Source organism: Bufo bufo, chromosome 2 (assembly GCF_905171765.1).
Source record: "Bufo bufo chromosome 2, aBufBuf1.1, whole genome shotgun sequence".
In the NCBI taxonomy this organism is placed as follows: Eukaryota; Metazoa; Chordata; class Amphibia; order Anura; family Bufonidae; genus Bufo; species Bufo bufo.
The window spans coordinates 356,198,992-356,218,793 of NC_053390.1; the positions used below are offsets into that span (position 1 = coordinate 356,198,992).

Genomic DNA, 19,802 nt, shown 5'->3' on the forward strand with positions numbered 1-19,802 from the left:
CAGCCATTACAAACGGTTGCAATAAAATGGAGCCTTAGGCTACATGCATACGACCGTATGTGTTTTGCGGATACGTCTGTATGGCATCCTTTTTTTTTTTTTCTTTTTTTTTTGGATCCATTGTAACCATGCAAAACGGACAAGAATAGGACATGTTCTATTTTTTTTATTGCAGGGCTACGGAATGGACATGTGGATAGCACACTGAGTGCTGTCCGCATTTTTTGCGGACCCATTGAAATTAATGGGTCTGCATCCTATCTGCAAAAAAAACGGAACGGACAAAATACGTTCCTGTGCATGTAGCCTTAGGGTCGATTGACACGTCCGCAAAATGGGTCTGCATCCGTTCCGCAATTTTCAATGGGACTGAAATGTGCTGTCCGCATCCACATTTGATTCCCGTTCCGCAAAAAAATAGAACATGTCCTATTCTTGTCCACAATTGCGGACAAGAAAAGGCATTTTCTATGAGACTGCCGGCCATGTGCGGTCCGCAAAATGCGGAACGCACCTTGCCGGTGTCCGTGTTTTGCGTATCCGCAAAACACATACAGACGTGTGAATGGACCCTTATGGTGAAGTTCAAACTTCAACAGTTATTGTGATCCAAAACCAGTAGTGAAGCCTTCTCAGAGATCAGGTGTAATGTAAAGATCTGCTCCTCTTCTGTGTTTTTGACACACACCTGGTTTTAGCTCACAATGACTGATGAAAATAACTGATCAAATAACTGAAGTGTGAACTCGGCCTAATCCATATATATAGAAAAACATTGGTTATTGTATGGGTCATTCTGAAGAGCTCAGAGATTTCAAATGTATAATTGTCATAGAGTGCCCCCTGTACCACAAGTTAAATTGTGAAATTTAGATCGCCTAAATATACCTTGGCCACCTGTAAGTGCTATTAGTGTGAAGTGGAATAATCATCTACGAGTAAAAGCTTAGTCTCGTAATGGTAAAACACACACATAGTGTGTGGGCATCTGATGGAAGAAGTGGCGTTTGACATATTCCTGGAGAATGCTACCTACCAGAATGCATATTGTATACTTATATATGTGGTGGCTAATGGTATGGGGGTGTATTTCAGTTTAAGCTGTGCTCATTATTTCCAGTGAAAGTTAATGTTATTCCTACAGCATACAAAGACATTTTAGACAATTGTACGCTTCCAACTTTGGGGGGAACAGTTTGGGGAAGGCCCTTTTTTTTGTTCCAGCACGATGGTGCCCTAGTGTACAAAGCAAGGTCCTGAAACTGATGAGTGTGGAGGAACTCCAGTGACCTGACTTTTGAACCCCATCAAAACACCCTTGAGCTGAATTGCAGAGGATAGATCATCAGTTTAAAAACTGCAGAACCCCCTTAAGATAGTGATTGTATACTGATTGGAATCAGATGAATTACTGTGAACTGAAATAAATGACACCGATCCTAATCTGCAATACTGACTAGTGAGATAACTAGAAGGTCCTAGGATCCAGGGACAAGAAAATCAAAAACCAAACTCTACAAACGGTTAACTCTAGCAGCAATAAAGGCCTAATCTAGGCTAGGAGTAGGAATGTAAGGAACACTGAGCATTATGGATGCAAATGCACAATGCTCATGGTGCTATAATGCTATACCTAGCAAATAAAGAGCAAAATGCAAGAGCATTTAAAGGAAGAATAACCAGTCAGAAATGCTTCAATTTACCCAACATGACTAAGATGATTCTCTTACCAGAGATCGAGGGTAAGGCAGTTGCAGAGCAGTTGCCCAAAACCATGTTCAATGGCAGAAGATCAGACAATAGGGAAATATACATACAGGTTCAGTATGGTATCCTGCAGCACATTTTCCCACAGATGTTGCAGCTTGGCCTGTATATCCTGTGCACTCGTATTTTGCTGAAGCTGGTCCTATAAATCCTCGATTGGCGATGAATCTGGTGACCCAGCAGGCCAAGGAACTATTGCAATCTGGCTGAGACATTACAAGGAAACCCTTGCTGTGAGCGTGCAAGCATTATCCTGCTAAAGAAATGGTAGTTGAACGCACTGCTATGAGAAGCTACGCATGTGGCCGCAAAATGTCCTGCACATATTGCTGAACTGTTAATGACCCTCATGTCACTACTAGGGGTGACTGACTGTCGTATGCGATGGCTCTCCAAATCATCATACCAGTAGTTGGGGCAGTGTTTTACTACACAGAAAATGTAGGATTGAAGCACTCACCATGTGGCTTCCATACTAGAACCTGACTGTGATGGGATCCCAAACAGAACCTAGATTCATCACTACACATCACTGAAACTGTCGGAGATGTTCATGCTTATCGGCAGATCAAATGATCCTCTCGACTGATGGTCTGTGTGGGCCATCCGGAGCCTGTTCACTGTGTGTTTGTGCCTTCGCATAACCAGTGCTCCAAAAGCCTTCTAACAGATAGGTTAGAAGTAGAACATCTAGATGTCGGGCAGTTTGTCATAATGACCATCTTACTTCTCTGTCCAATGACGTGCCTCCTCTCAAAGTCTGTAAACATGGGAAAATGTCTTTAGGTGTGTCTAGCATTCGGTGATCTCTTACCGTGAGGTACACTACCCAAAAGTAACCTCTGAGAGCCTTTTTATAGAGCAGCCGTTTTACACCCTCTTGTGGCAAGACCCAGTGTCTAAGGCCTGTTTCACACTTGCGTTGTGGCATTCTGGTTTTGAGATCCGGCAGAGGATCTCAAAACCGGGCCAACACAAATCAGTTTTGCCCACATTCATTGTCAAAACTGATCAGGATGCATTTTTTGACCAGCCACAAACTTTTGCAAGCTGCGGTATTGTGTTCGGTCTGCGAAACGGAACAAACCGGGTCTAGCATGAAAATCATTGTAAGTCAATGATGGTGGATACATTTATTTATTTTTATTAGCAAAAAAAAAAAAAAAAACAACGATCCGGCGCCATTGACTTACAATGATTTTCATACCGGATCTGGTTTGTGCTTTAATACAACCGGAAGGGATGCATCCGGATGTATTAAATGGCACGGATCCGTTTAATTCCGTTAAAACCAGAATGCCACAATGGAAGTGTGAAACAGGCCTAATCAGGCCACACCTGTAATCCTTTACATAACTGCCTGCCGAGTACCGCAGCAATCTGACATTTCTATCTGGGTGCGTTATTTTTCTGGTCAGTGAGTGTATTATTCATTTTGATTCTTGTCGTTTTGTTGGTTGACAGTTTTCAAAGAATGGGAGAGCGGCCCAGTCAAGTCTGGTAGAAAAAATAATATTTTCTCTGGTGCCTGCAGAAAATAAACAGGACGAGACAGAGAGCCAGCTAATATTTTACTATTGTTTTTCATTCATTCATTCATTTATATACATGTTCTGCAGCACTGTACAGAGGTTGTCCCTCATACCAGACCCTGTCCTCTTTGGGGCTCATTTATATTCCAAATTGGCTTATGTGTATATCTTTGGAATGTGGGAGGAAACTGGAGAACCCGGTTGAAATAAAAACAGGGGAGGAACATACAAAACTCTGTGCAGATTCTGGTTTTGAACCCAGGGCCCTGGCACCGCAAGGCAGCAGTGCTAACCACTTAGACCCCATGCTCTCATACTTCATAAAAAAAATAAGCGTGTTTGAGTAAAATCCTTCTACCAATACTCACATTGTCACATTTTGTGTCCATATCACCTGCTTCAATGAAATCCGAAATATATATGAACAAACTGTTTGGATTGCTCATGAAGAACATCTTAGTCCCCATTTACTATAGAGGCGAGGTATAGCTGTAGGCTATACCTATGTACTGATGTAGCATCCGCTTGTCTGCTACCTTCATTTCTCAGGGAAATGCAGTATGTCTTCTCTATTGTGCAGGGGCAGAGATTTTATGTTTCTATTTATTTGACATTCATTTATTGTAGGGGTGTGTAAGGGTAGGTCCCAAAACACTGCTAATAAAGAGGACCTGTCACCACAAAATACAGTGCTATCTGCAGGCAGCATGTGATAGAGCAGGAGGAGCAGAGCAGATTGATGGCTAATGTCGTAAAACTGATTGCGTAAAACTTGTCATTTATATATTTATATCTCTGCTCTTTCTAAGCTCAGTTGCATACCGGGCAGTCTTATCTGTGACTGACAGCCATCCTTCTATACACGTTTATAGCGAGAATGCTATCAATCACTGATAAGACGACCCACTTGGCTACTGCCCTCAAAAGGAGCTGGGATTTAGGGTACATTCACACAACCGTATTTATGCGTCCGCATACATTCTGCGGTTTTGCGGAACGTATGCGGATCCATTCATTTCAATGGGGCTGCATCCATACTTCCGTTTCGCAGCCCCGCAAAAAAGGAGCATGTCCTATTCTTGCCCGCAATTGCCGGTATCCGTGTTTTGAGGATCCGCAATTTGCTGACCACAATACACATACAGTCATGTGAATGTATCCTTAAATGTATAAAATGAAAATTTTTACTGGATATTTTCCCACAAAGCTACTGTATGTATCAATCTGATCAGCTCTTTAACATGCAGGTTCCCTTAAAGGGTTTCTATCACTTCGTTTCACCTATTTAGCTTTCAGACACTAGCGATCCGCTAGTGTCTGCTTTATCTAACCATCCTAATATAAGAGCTTATTGTCCTGCCGTTTAGCTAAAAAAATAACTTATATAGATATGCTAATGAGCCTCTAGGTGCTATAGGGGCGTCATTAGCACCTAGAGGCTCCGTCTACCTTAACAAACTGCCGCCGCCCAGCGCGTCCCTCCAGCCCGCCCATCTCCTGCTGAATGCGATGCTCCTCGTATTCGGCGCATGCGCAGTGAATGTCTGATCGCTTCCCTGCTCAGACATCTCCACTGCGCCTGCGCCGATGACGTCATAGTGCTCCGAGGAACAGGCGCAGTGGAGATGTCTGAGCAGGGAAGCGGTCAGACATTCACTGCGCATGCGCCGAATACAGACGCGCACGGGGAGCATCGCATTCCGGAGGAGATGGGCGGGCTGGAGGGACGCGCTGGGCGGTGGCAGTTTGTGAAGGTAGACCGAGCCTCCAGGTGCTAATCACGCCCCCATAGCACCTAGAGGCTCATTTGCATATCTATATAAGTTCTTTTTTTAGCTAAACGGCAGGACAATAAGCTCTTATATTAGGATGGTTAGATAAAGCAGACACTAGCGGATCGCTAGTGTCTGAAAGCTAAATAGGTGAAACGAAGTGATAGAAACCCTTTAAAAGGGGTTGTCTCATCATGGACAATGGGGGCATATCGCTAGGATATCCCCTTATTGTCTTATAGGTGCGGGTCCCACAGCTGGGACCCGCACCTATATAGACAACGGAGTCCCGCAAGTAAAGGATGGCGCACCACACATGCGCAACTGCCCTCCATTCATTTTCTATGGGGCCGGCGAAAATAGCTGAGCGCTGGCTCGACTATTTCCGTCGGCCCCATAGAAATGAATGGGAGCGGGGGGGCTGCGCATGCGTAGGGTACGCTCCCATTCACTTCTATGGGGAGACGGCTTGGTGGTGGCCGGACCGGAGTCCTCCAGCCACCACCTTGCGGGGCTCAGTTCTCAAAATAGGTGCAGGTCTCAGCGGTGAGACCCGCACCTATAAGACAATGGGTGCATATCCTAGCGATGTACCCCCATTGTCCATGATGAGCCAACCCCTTTAAGGTGCCCATACACCTTTTAATAACCATTCGCTCGTTAAGCAGACGGCTCTCTGTACCGACATCCCAATAAACATGCATGCTTTGCTGACTGCGTAGGTGTTTTCATTGGAGAGAATGTGGCAAGCCACTGCCAAACACGCCCAATCAGTCTCTACTTCAACAGTGAAGAGCTCCCCATACACATTAGATTGTTAGCCGGCCCCAATGCATTCTGAATGGATAAGGATCTGTTCAGAATGCATCAGTTTGGCTCCGTTCAGCCTCCATTCCGCTCTGGATGCGGACACCAGAACGCTGCTTGCAAAATGGATCCGTCCTGACTTACAATGTAAGTCAATGGGGACAGATCCGTTTTCACTGACACAATATGGTGCAATTGAAAAGTGATCCGTCCCCCATTGACTTTCAATGTAAGTCAGGACAGATCCGTTTTGACTTAGACTTTTTTTTTTAAACAATAATGCAAACGGATCCGTTCTGAACGGATACAAGTGTTTGCATTATCGGTGTGGATCCGTCTGTCCGCACCGAACGCAGGTGTGAAAGTAGCCTTATAGCGTTATTGATTCACTGCATTGAATTTTAGGATGGGTCTGAGCATTGTGAGGCTGTCTGTCATGGTTGTGTTTTTTGATGCGTTGCATTTACACAGTCCCATGACATTATTATGACCATTTCCTACTTTCAGCGTCGGCAGTGCGTAGGTCGTGAAGGAAGTCATGTGTTGTGAGCTGGGATGGTGGGTATATAAGGTGTGCGTTAGGCTGTACGCACACATAACTCGTTGCTGTCATGGGTAAAAGGAGCAATTTTTTAAGTTTCAAAAAAGGGATGAATATTGGCTTTTGGGCCAAGGCTGGCAGTATTTCTGTTCAGTTTGTGAACGGTTCACATGCCGCTGTGGTGAAAGTGCATTGTAAGTGGAGAAATGGCACCATTGTGAATAAGTGACATGGAAACTGCGCAGCACCACGTGCCATTGATGTGAGAGGTGACCATCAGCTATAAAGGTGCGCATGGGTCGACCAGCATGCTACAGTGGAGCAGCTCGCCGCCATCAGATGTCCTGTGCATATGGGGCATATATCTCAGCTGATCTGGGTATGAACCCATCTTTGCAGATCACATACACCTATACATGATGATTGTTTTACCTAGAGTGGATGGGATCTTCCAGCAAGACAATGAGACATGTCACACGGCTAGAAAGGTCCAACGTTGGAAAAGTACTACTCTGGCCCCCTCATTCTCCAGACTTCACCCCAATTGAGCACTTGTGGGACCACTTCAATCGTCGTGTTCGCACTATGGATCCTGCCACATGCACCCTTCAGTAGATGTGGGATGTACTGTGGTCAGCATGGCTCCAGATACATGTGACAACCTACCAGGGCCATATTGAGTCACTCTTACCCATCTAGCTGTGGTCCATGCTGCACATGGTGGTTATTCCGTATGTTAGGTTTGCTGTACAGGTTTTATTGATAATGAGACTGCATGCTAGAATGTATGACAGAATGTGTGATGGAGGCTCCTAATGAAGCCCCTATGGGATAAGAGATAGACATGCATAAACACATGCTGTCCCTGCCGCTCATAGACTCTACATGTGTCTTCATATGGCACCATATTATGGAGATATTATATCCCTAGTACGGTATCCAGTGAAACAGGTCTTGCTTTTCCCCGCTCTGTATAAGGTACTGTAGTACCCCCTAGACTTCTATGGGTGCGTTATGACAGCACTATACAATTTGGACATTGTACACACTCGGGTTTATTCTTCGCACGATGCCGTTAATGTGATAAACCCAGATCTGCTTAAATGTAATTAAGATATCAATGATTCTGACTTAATAGCACCATTATTTTTTCCATGGTAAAACTGCATTGTGCATTTCACCTACTGGCCGTATTTTTTGTGTTGCTATGGCAACACCGCCTAATCGTATATGCATGTGTAGGGCTGGGTTTACGGCTAGTGGCAGATCTTCCTATTTGACCTGCAGCAGTGATTGCTCTGATCAGCTCACTACTGCTGGATAGCAGCATTTATTTTGCTTCCACGTGAGCAGTTTTTCCTGTAAAAACCATTTCCAACCTAGAAATATGTCAGTGTGCAGATCTGTCTGGGTTTCCACACTTCAGTCCTGCAAAGGTGTGTCCTGATGATGGGAGTGATCCTGCATTGTGTTTACAGCCAGTCTGGCTCCTGTGCTAATGGCTGAACGTCTCGTGTGTGTGTGTGCGTGTGTGTGTGTGTGTGTGCGTGTGTGTGTGCGCGTGTGTGCGTGTGCTCAGCCCTGTCTCAATTCCCATTTTTCGAATCCGTTGAGAACTCTTCCTATGGGTTACTCCAGTTACGTGAAAAATCCACAATCTGCTGTGGACTGTTCTGCTGACACGTGTCCTTATATGTTGGGCATCCAGCATCTCTGCCATGTCCTCTTCTCATGTTTTGCAGGGTCAATCTGGCTCTGTAGCAAATGTCTGAGACTAGCAGACTGTAAGCTGAGCCAGCAATGGATCCCAGTCTGCCAGGGGTTAAGCTTTTTTTTTTTTTTTTTCCTGTCCGCTCCTTGTGCCTCCCTTTCCATTCACCTCACTAAATGGAGAAGCCGATCAGCAGGAGAGGCGTCACCGTGCTCGAATAAGGTCTCGCTGCAGCACGTCACCAATCAGAAATGTGGGATCTGTCTTTGTGATTTATAATTGCCGTGCTGAAGATTTGGATGGGCATTCTCTGTTCGCTTTCTGTTTTGTTTCATGGCACCCCCAATCACTGAAAGTCTAGCCTTGTATAGTAAGTTGGCTTTTTAGAGTATTGTGTGCATAAATTCTCAATAGAAGCGAGGCTGCAGCCGTTTCCATTTTTCTGCGTACAATGAAAGCATGCATTTTAATGTAAAGGGAGGATATCCTGCCAGCCATTCACTGTCTGCTAAAGAACGGCCAGAACGTTGCTGACGGGCAGTTTTTTTTTTTTTTTTGGGGGGGGTTTTTTGTGCAATTTTGTTTCCACATCAAGCATGCAAACGGAAAGGTTAAGCTGTAGCTATTAGCATAAAATAATAATCTGAGAGAGGAATGCCCCCTCCCCGTTACCTTTTCTATCACATACTACAGCAAACCGTACCCTATATAGAAGATGTATTTTCCGTTACGTGGCTGCATCCTCTAATCTACATGTAATGTGCAGCTTTCCAAAAAAAAAAAAAAAAAAAAGCAAGCAAAAAATATAAATGTGTGTGTGTGTAATAAATATATATATATATATATATATATATATATATATATATATATATAATATAATATAATATTTATTTATTTTTCCGTGAAGAATTTAGTCGGAGAATGGTAAGGGGCTCATTCCGGACGTATTTGCCAGTGTTTACCTTGGTGGCTGCTTAAAGTCTGCCTTACCTCCCAGTCCGTCCCTCGTGAATAGTAGGAACGCTTGCCCCCGATGATAATCTCTTGCTTGTGCCTGGAATAATAAGGGTAAATCTGTCAATACTGAAGCCCTACTGTAGGAAGGAGGCTTTGGGCCTCCTGGCAGGTAGAATGAAGCAGCAGATTTCAGTATCCCTGTCCTGTGTTACATATTGGGTGAAATAAAATGACTGCTATATGAAAACATAGCCTTTCCCCGACTCCCTCTCTTCTTTTTTTTTTTTTTTTTTTTTTTCCTGATCAGCTGATGAAGAGACTAGCAGCTCGCTGCTTTGCTGGCTTGTTAATTTTGTCCCCACTAACAGTGATTTCCGATAGCCGGCCTGCTGATAGTGGTAAGGTAAATATCCTTTTTCCTTGTCGTCTCGTAGATGCAGTAGAACTTATATGACAGGCATGTGTAGGTGTGTAAAGCTGCTGATCTTCGCATTTCTGTTCAAGAAAGCGATAGCATTAACTGTTGACTGCCTTGTATGCTGCATTTTAGGCTGTCAGGCATCCACTGCTTGCTACATAGGCTGCCTCCTAATTGTTTGCTAGCTGCAGTATGATGGGTACTGCTCCCCCCCCCATAAATATTAATGCGAGCGTGTTTTCTTTATCTGATTCATTTTCCTTCCTTTAGTGTTCCTGTAAGTCGCCAGGTTTTTGAGCGTCCTTCATGGCGATTGTGTCTGAACGCTACGAGCATGATGGAAATTGACTTTTGATTATTAAGGCCTAGTCTGGAGCTGTCCCTTAGGATTTTCAGCGGTGGGCTTAGCTATTGTAAGGATCCACAGAAAACGGATGTGCGGATCCCTTTGGCATACCTACATGCCAGGTTGAAGGCTTTTCTCTCCTGCTCCTATTCTCCTCATTGTGAATGGGATTCTGGTGACGTGAGCGTGTTTATTTGTGCTGCTTGTAAATATTGCCCATGGTTGATACTGTGGAAAGTGAAGGTAATTGCCCTTTGATTAGATTTCTTTTCAGCCGCCGTCTGAAGACTGCATAACAAGTGTCTATCTACATAATGCTGGTACAGATGTGCCAGGGCTGCTCTTTACGACACCTACATGACGGGTTGCTCGCTGTGTGGAATGAGTGCCATGTGTGACTGTAAATCTCTGTATTCAGCTGGATACCTCTGGGGTAACCAGTATAATGTGGACTTCCGAAGGTAGGCATCGCCAGTGGTTGTGCCCGTATTGTTCAGTCTTCGTTCTCATGACCTTAATTGTTTCCTGGCATTAATTATGCCATATCAATAAATAAAGAGCCAAACTGTTACCATTTACAGTGATATCCTGAGTGGCGTGTTCTGGATTCAGAAGAGAAATCATGTCAATGTCTGACCGATCCTCTGACTTGTCTGTTTTATTCAATAATTGCGTTCCCCAGAAAAATGAAAATTCTGGAGCACCTTTTGTAATGTGTGGTTCTGTTGTTCCACCTAGAAATATAGAAGAAGAAAAATGGCTGCACAGTCTGGCATTGGCAGCGCTGATTGGCTGGTGTCAGTGTGTAGCGTCACACCCAGTTCTCAATTCATTCCTGTGTTTCTAGGAGGAATAACCAAAACGGAACTAAGAAAAGATGCTCTACAATTGGGTTCAAGGGGAATGCAAGCATTTACAGCCATGTCCTCTTAGTACTGTTCAAAGAGCACCATTAAAAAGCATCAGACATTTCACAGTTGTTGGTGGCAAACACTAAGCCTGGCGTTAGGAGGAACCTCGCAATCAATTGTTGTAGCATCCTCGTCAGGTCCATGCGCCAGAAAATGAAATCTTTGCCAGTAAACCACTGGTCCGTTCGGATGGAACGTGTGCCAGTTTTCTGCCACTTGCACCAACCTTTTGCAACTCTTCTACGCCAGAAAACTGAGATGGAAGACTCTTTACACGGCCATGACCAGGCACGGGGGACCAGTGGTCTTTGATATGATTGATTGCCCACCCCATACAATTTACCTATTGTCGACAGCACATACCCAGTTTACAAGAGGAGCTGTGCTGCTGACAAACCATTATTTAGCGAGTATTTGCTCATTTGTCAACTAATTATATTTAGACGTGCCGATGATCAGCCGGACAAATGTTCGTTCCTGACCATCGGCCCCTGTAAATGGACTTTAAGGGTATGTTCACACAGGATAGATTTCCTCAGGATTGATTTGGTGCAGATTTGATTGGAGCAATAGCAAAGGGAATCCGCGGTGAAATCCACCACTTTTCCGCAGCAGAGCACTGGATTTCACAGGGAAAAATTGTGACATCTGACTATTGAACCTGCACAGATTGTTGCTGCACTGTGTGAATGGGGTTTTAAAGAAGATCTGTCATCTTTCCTAACATGTCTGTGTTAGTAACTACTTGAATTCCCCATGTAGTAACGGTTCTTGAGCATCTGTTCTTATGACTCAATGTTGTGCCATTTCACTTATTCCTGCCAGAAGTTTATGAATGAGGTGCCAGCAGTTGGCAATAAAGATTCTTCTGGGTGTTACTGGTTAGAGGCGTGTCCATTCACAGTCTACAACTGGCAGCAATATAATTGGGTAGTGTCAGACTGTGCAAGGATACACCCTGTTGGATCTTTATTGCAGATTGGTGGCAATTCATAAACGTCTAGCAGGAATAATAGAGGAATGACAGGCCATAAGGCAATATGACGATAATTTAGAATGGTTACGGGCTACAAGTAGTTTTTCAAACAGACATGTCAGGATAGGTGACAGGTGCTCTTTAAATACAGTGGGGTGAATTTATCAAACCGTGCACTCCAGAAATAGATTTATTTCTAGTGCCCTTTCTCCAGGGGACATGTCTTGTGTGTGGTAGTGGCAGTTGAAGGACGGAACGGCGTTTGTGCCTTCACCTCAGTGATGTGGACAGAGAAATTAGTAGTGCAAACAGCAGGTGCCGCTATACAGATGCATTTTATTGAATAGCTCAGTGGCTATATTACATTTTTAACCCCTTTTAAGGGGTCACCAAGTTCTCAAGAAATGTCAGAGACATATCAAAAGTTTAGATCAGTGGGGATCTGAGTGTTGGGACTCTGACAGATCCCCAAACGAGACAAGAAGTCCTTGCATATTGGGTTCTCACCTCACTGCAGAGGACGGAATTGAGGTGGGCCCATGGACTTCTATTGAGCCTGTCTCGTGCAGCGAGGAGAGAGCATGATATATGCATGTGCTTCTCGCTCCTCTTTCTAGAGATCAGTGGGGATCTCCGCACTCAGATTCCCACTGATCAAAACTTTTGATATGTCTCTATCACGTGAAAAGATTTTTGAAATCTCAGTGACCCTTAAAAATATTCAAAATGACGTTGCCTGTGTGGACTAAATTTATAAATGTTATGTGAACGTGGTCTAATCCCTGTTCCTTTGCCCATAGTGGTATGACTTCATTGATGAGTTTTACATTAACCTATCATATTCAGAATACAAAAAGAAAAATCACGACTGCTCAGTTTTAGTAAAGTTTGTCTGTCACCAGGCTATCGAGGACGGAAATTTGGAGGAAATGGAAGAGGAAGTCCGGCTGAAAAAACGCAAGCGGCGAAGAAACGTGGACAAAGATGTTGTGGTAAAAGATGATGGAGAAAAACGCGAGAAAAAAAGAAGAGGCCGTCCTCCAGCTGAAAAGTTATCCCCAAACCCACCTAAACTAACCAAACAGATGAATGCAATAGTTGACACCGTAATAAACTACAAGGACAGGTAAGCTTAATATCTTCACTTCTTAAGACCATATTTCCAGTAATATTTTGATTTATAGCACTAGTGTTGATACTGTAAAGCGCATGATGAGCATAGGACCAGGAGAGCTAACTATCCAGGAAGGAGAGGCTGGAAGAGGAACCAGGAGGAGCAAGGCTTCAGAGAGTGGCCTAACTGCTCATTTGAATATGGATACAAAGTTTTTCTCCAGAATGGAACAGTTTACTAAGTGAAAAGTATCATTCCATTTAGCAGAGCTAGCCCTACAAAGCATTGTGCCAGGTTTAACCGGTGGATGTAGTCTCTTTAAAGATGGTGCCTGCTCCGGAGCAGAGCAAGCGCCATAGCCACCGGGTGCATGCTGATTCACACAGTAGACACTCATGGCTAATGTTTGCGATCAGCAATAACACCGACCGCAGATATTTAACACCTCAGATGCTGTTGTCAAATGCGACTATGGCAACCGAGTGCTGAAAACCCAGGAGCACTACACTCCCGTGTAGCTGGAACGGCTCCGTCTAGTGGCGTTCAGGGGAGCCGTTCATTCCCTCTGGCAGGCTCGGTCCCTCTGAAGGATCCGAGGCTGCCACAACTATGTTCCTATAGAGTTCCTTTCTGTGGCAGGGCTCCCTAGGAACATAGCAAATTTCTCATATACTTGAATGCTAATGCATTAGAGTCTATGAAAGAAGCAATTTAATGATCGCATGTTCACTTTCCCTAGGGGAACTTTTAAAAGGGAAAAAAAGGTTTTAAAATTACAAAAATTCTAATCATCTTCTTTCCCCATAATAAAAATAAACAATAAAAAAAAGATAAACCTCATAGGCATCACTGCTTCCCAAAACGCTGGTACTATTAAAGTAGAAAAATATTTAACCCATGCACTGGCCAGCATAATAGTAAGCAAAATCAGAATGGCCGATTCGCCATTCTGTCTTACTTCATCTCCCCAAAAAGATTGAATGAAAAGTGATCAAAGAGTCATACGCCAAAGGAAAGTACAAAAATTAGCCCTCACACACCGTAGACATAAAAATAGTTATGGGGGTCAGAATATGGCAATGAAAAATATTTTTCTTTAAGTATTAAAACACCAGAAAAACTGTACAAATGCGGAATCACTGTAATCATACTGACCCAGAGAATGAAGTCAGTCCTTATCCTGCAAAAAACAAGTTCTCATATGTAAATGGACAAATAAAAAAATTATGGCTCTGGGAAGGCTGGGAGTAAAAAACGAAACTCAAAATTGCCAAATCCTCGAAAGGGTTAAAGGACATCTGTCAGCAGATTTGTACCTATGACACTGTCTGACCTGTCACATGTGCGCTTGGCAGCTGAAGGCATCTGTGTTGGTCCCATGTTCATATGTGCTCACGTTGCTGAGAAAAATGTTTCATTATGTAAATAAGCCTCCAGGAGCAACGGGGGCGTTACCATTGCACCTAGAGGCTGTGCTCTCAACTGCAACTGCTGCACCCTCTGCACTTTGACAGGGCCAGGTAGATGTGATCAAGTTTTTACGGCCTGGCCCTTTCGATCAAAGTGCAGAGGGTACGGCAGTTGCAGAGAGAGCAGAGCCTCTAGGTGTAATGGTAACGCCCCTCTTGCTCCTGGAGGCTCATTTGCATATATTGAAACATCAATTTTCTCGTTAATGTGGGCATATATGAACGTGGGACCAACACAGAAGCCTTCAGCTGCCAAGCGCACATGTAACAGGTCAGCCAGTGTCATAGGTACAGATCTGCTGATGGATGCCCTTTAACAATGAATTTCCTGGTGACAGGACTCGGCCTGTCTCCAGTTTGCTCTGCTAATGGCCGGTATCACACGGTAAGGCATCTCTGATAACTGTACTGTAATGGGAACAAGCCTTCACATGATGGGAACAGATTTCTATCTACTGGAAGTGTGAATTGAATGACTGCAGGCAGCCATCTAAAAATACAGAAAGTATATTGAAAAAATGGAGAACTTTCATATTTGCTACAACCAGAATGTCTTTTATTGATGTGGCTTTTCACACACAATAAAAATGGCCTTATGTTAATGAATCAAATTAAAATTGACAAATGTTAGCTATTGCTCTGTTTTTTCCTTACAATGGGTAATGCTCCTCAACACCTAATGGTAAAGAGTCACAATGTATAGTGGGACATTTAAAGGGAACCTGTCACCTGGATTTTGTGTACAGAGCTGAGGACATGGGTTGCTAGATCGCCGCTAGCACATCTACAATACCCAGTCCCCATAGCTCTGTGTGCTTTTATTGTGTAAAAAAAACATGCAAATTAACCTGAGATGAATCCTGTCCCTGACTCATCTCACATACAGGACTCCTCAGGTTAATTTGCATATGTATCAAATCGGTTTTTATACACAATAAAAGCACACAGAGCTATGGGGACTGGATATTGTAGATGTGCTAGCGGCCATCTAGCAACCCATGTCCTCAGCTCTATACACAAAATCCTGGTGACAGGTTCCCTTTAAGCTCAGTCACACATTATGGCGCATGCCATGTGTGCACCATCATTTCTGTCCTCTGCACTGTTCCGAAGTGCCAAGAAGGGGCGTGGCCTCGCATCGCCTGACGCGTTTACTATAACTTTCGCCAGAAAGTGGTGGAAGCTATAGCTGAAGTTTGCCCCAGCCTGTGGCTGACATAGACGTCCGTTTCTGGCCCACAGCAGGAGATGAGCCTGACTTGTTAAATTAGACACATCTCACGCCAGTGCAGGGAGATCAAGGCTGGCGGATGGGTACGCCAGTCTTGATAAATGTCCCTCAGTGTCTGGAAAGTAGAAATATGGCTGAACTTCTGATGTCACTTGCAGGCACATGGTTCTCTATAAGACTAAATGGTCAAATGCTGGTCATTGCTCTGACTTCTGGTTTACTTAGGTGGCCATTTGATTATATATGACCATCACAGGGGAGGTGGCTTCAGCCAATAGCTCCACACCACTAATTGGGTATAAAAGAGGGGCATGTTTTTGACAACTGCGGTCACAGCCGACAGGCTATATTCACTCAGCAAAATCCACAGCAGAAATATCAGAAGTTGAAAACAGGTCATTTTTAGTTGTGGTTTTAGAGGAGTTTTTGAGTGAGGTTTTTCTGCATTTATATTGACTTCTATGGAAATCCACTATGAAATCTGCTTCAGTCATTTGATTAAGGCTTTGTGTTCACATGGGGAAAAATCAGCCACTTATTCAGCAGCGTTTTTTCCTCATTGATTTGTATGGAAATCCACCGTCAGATGTAAGGAACGTGTTACTTCTCAAACATTTGCAAATTAGCTGCTGAAAGGAAAAAAAAAAAACAGTATAAGGTATGCACAAGGTCGAGTTTTTTACACTGAAACTAAGGCCTCTTTCACACAAACGTATTATATTTCCGTTTCCATTCAGTTTTTGCGGTTTCCGTTTCGGTCTGTATGTGGAACCATTCATGGAATGTACTCCGTGTGCATTCCATTTCTGTATATCCGTTCCACTAAAAGATATAACTTGTCCTATTATTGTCCGCATAACGGACAAGGATAGGACTGTTCTATTAGGGGCCAGCTGTTCCGTTCTGCAAAATACGGAATGCACATGGACGTCATCCGTATTTTTTGCGGACTGCAAAATACATATGGTCGTGTGCAAGAGGTCTAATGGGAAGCTGTGAATGGCAGTTTGTTTTAGCAGCTGATCTGAAAATGTTTGAGAAGTAACACGTTCCTTGGATTTGATTGTGGAGTTCTATAGAGGTCAATGAGGAAGCAAAAAACGCTTGTAAAAACTCCATTGAAACCAGAAGCAAGTTACAAATCTGCCACCAATGGATCAAATCTGCAGTGGGTTTTTCCATGTGAACTTAGCCTCGCATGCCACCTCTCAAGAGGCTTTCCAATCAGCTGCTGAAAAACTCTACCATGTGCACAAGGTGGAGTTTTTTTTACATTGAAGTCATTGGGACAGGCATTGCCCATGTCAGCATAGCCTTAAAGGGGTTGTCCGGGATTTGTATATTGATGGCCTATTCTCAGAATAGGTCATCAATATCTGATCAGTGGTGGTCTGACACCTTGCACGTGGCAAATCCTAGACAACCCCTTTTAAAGGGATTTTCCTGGGACTTATTAACTGTTTAGTTATAGCCCCTAGAATGGATCACCTAATGAAAGATTCATACTTGCATGCTCTTGCACAGCTTTGGTCCTGTTCCGTGGTTTCGGTTCTGCCATCTTCTAGTTACGTTTATTTTCTTCCAGCAAGTTATGGACATGGTCATGTGCACCACTGAAGCCCATGACTGGCTTCAGCAGTGACATGTCCCCAAATGGCACTAAATAGATTCTACTTCCCGGAAAACCCCTTTAAACTCGGCAGTGAAACTTTCACTGTACTGGGGTCGTCAAGAATGAAACTACAAAAAATTGCTAAAATTTTTGCATGCAGTTTTCAACTAATATAATGTCTTTGCTGCCTGTGCCCTGCATCTCCTAATGGGGAAAACAAGGATCTGACAGTGGCAGCAGAGGTATCTGGCAGATGCAGATCTACCTCCCCTAGCTGAGATAACTGGGTATGGCAAACCTGTATGTTGTTGAGGGAGGCAGAGGCGGTACCTGCCAGGTTTAGAGGAGTCACTATATTGTGCGGCTTCTGTACTCCTGGCATGTAGGCACCTACAAGATTTGGGCTGGGCTTTAGCCTTCAGTAATTTGCTGTATGCATTGTTTGTAATATCCAGCAATATAAAAAAAAAAATCTCACTTGTCAGCACTATACAGAATTTAGGTCTAAAAGTCTCCAAAGCTGCATATTATTTGGTCATGATTATAATTCAGTGTGTCTATTATATATTTGCAGTCTCAGTTTGACAACTGGTGAGATTGCTCCTTTTGTGTTCCAGCCTGTAACAGGCTCATTACAAGTGTACCCGACACAAAGCCTTCTGAGGATCCCGTCCACTAGTGTGCTCATTGGGCATCTTTTAACTACAAACACTTGCATCCATTGTTGCAGTCCTCCCTCTCTGCGGCAGGCATCTCTTGTTGCCTGGAAACAGTAGTAGCAGTCTAGCGCGTGCGCAGTAAGCGCAGCTATGATTCTATTCACCGCTGAGTAAATGGACATTATCATCTGCAGCCATTTAATGCTTTCCTTGCCCAAGCCTAAATGCTTTCACTCTGGAAAATAATTGCTTGTGGTTGCCCTTTTTACATAGACACAAATAGGAGGCAGCAGTTATTTTCATTGTAAAATGTCACTCTGCATGTTTGTATGTGTATGTGATTTATTTTTTTTATTTGTTTTTATGCTATACTAGGCAGCAAAATAATCCAGTCAAATATTTCTACGTCTCTTAGTTTTCTGTATCAAACAAAGGAAGTTACATATTCTGGGTTTGAAGCTTTGTCCACTAGGTGGCATCTTCTGCAAAAAGAATCTCCATGCTCATTAATTTATTATCTTCTGAGATTACGATTTTCCAAATTAATCTGTTCTGGTTACTTCAGATACCTTATAAAGTCTGTCACTTGTCCATATGCCAAATGATGATTTAATTATGAAGATAAATTAATCTAGTTTTAGTTTGAGGCCTGTTGGCAAATTCTGGTGCAGCACTTCACACGATGTACATATGTGGTTCTTGATATTGTTTTTTTTTTTTGCTTATTTTATTTGTTTCTCTTTTCGTACAGCTCTGGGCGGCAGCTAAGTGAAGTTTTCATACAGCTCCCATCTAGAAAAGAGTTACCAGAATATTATGAGTTAATCCGCAAACCAGTTGACTTTAAAAAGATAAAGGTAAAACTACGTCCACTGTTTTCTAGAAAAATGTACACAGTAGTTGTGCGCAGTGTGAATAGTGTCTAAGCTCCCAGATAAAGTATCCCCTGAAGAGTATGAATCCCTGCTTCCTAAATATAGAAGTAAATGGGGAAGAGGCCTAAGGCTACTTTCACACTTGCGTTGTCGTTTTCCGGTATTGAGATGCCGCAGAGCATCTCGATACCGGAGAAAAATGTTTCCATTTAGTCCTCATGCATTCTGAATGGAAAGAGATCCGTTCAGGATGTCATCCCTTCCGTCAGCATCCCGTTTTGTGACCAGACACAAAACTGCTGCAAGCTGCGGTTTTGTGTCCAGTCAAAAACTGAATAAAACGGATCCGTCGCTGAAAACAATGTAGGAGCCTAAAAAAATTGGATCCGTCACCCATTGACTTGCAATGTATTTAGGGACTCGCTCCTATCTTAAGTGGGATGATCCTGATGCTATCTGAAGAACGGGCCTTTGAAGTGAAGAAGAGCACACTGCACATGCTTCTGAGGTTTCAGCACAGTGAATTGAGAGCAAGCTGTGCAAGTGCAGCCATTGCTGCTTGCCATGGGACTGCAGGACATAGCCATACCAGGGTTCTGCTATTTTCAGAACTCTCATAGCATTGAATTGAGGGTGGTCACGCATGCACGGCTGCTCTCATTCACTTCAGATGGCCTGTTTTTAAGATAGGAGCGGGTCCCAGAAGTGGGACTTGCACCTATCTAACATTTGTAGCATACCCTAGCAATATGCCGCAAATGTTTACATGGGAATACTCCTTTAAGGTCATTGGTCAAAGATTCTTGGAATTTCTAGTTGGTAACAGATTGCATGGATTGGTAAGAAAGGAGAGGTACATTTACAGACCCAGAGGGTAAGAGACAATGGACCCATGTATATAAAAAGTAGCCTCATTTTACCCTTTGTCTACTTTAAGGCCTCATGCACCCGTCTGTGTCCATATGGCAATATGCAAACCACAGATCAGCAAAATATGGATACAGTCCTTGTGCACTTCACATTGTTCTCGCTCCCATCACTAGAAATGACTATTCTCGCCCACAATAAAGACAGGAAGAGGACACATTCTATAATTTGCAGAAC

At 43.5% G+C, this 19,802-nt stretch overlaps 1 protein-coding gene across 3 annotated transcripts in view; it reads left to right on the forward strand.

The window, feature by feature from the left end:
- The window catches only part of SMARCA2 (SWI/SNF related, matrix associated, actin dependent regulator of chromatin, subfamily a, member 2), a 289,118-nt gene that overhangs the window by 250,118 nt on the left and 19,198 nt on the right, over positions 1–19,802 (forward strand). For all 3 annotated transcript variants that reach the window (XM_040417115.1, XM_040417114.1, XM_040417116.1), the window contains exons 29-30: positions 12,641–12,864; positions 18,575–18,680. In XM_040417115.1, coding sequence (XP_040273049.1) covers positions 12,641–12,864; positions 18,575–18,680 — 330 coding nt within the window. The remainder of the gene's footprint in view (positions 1–12,640; positions 12,865–18,574; positions 18,681–19,802) is intronic.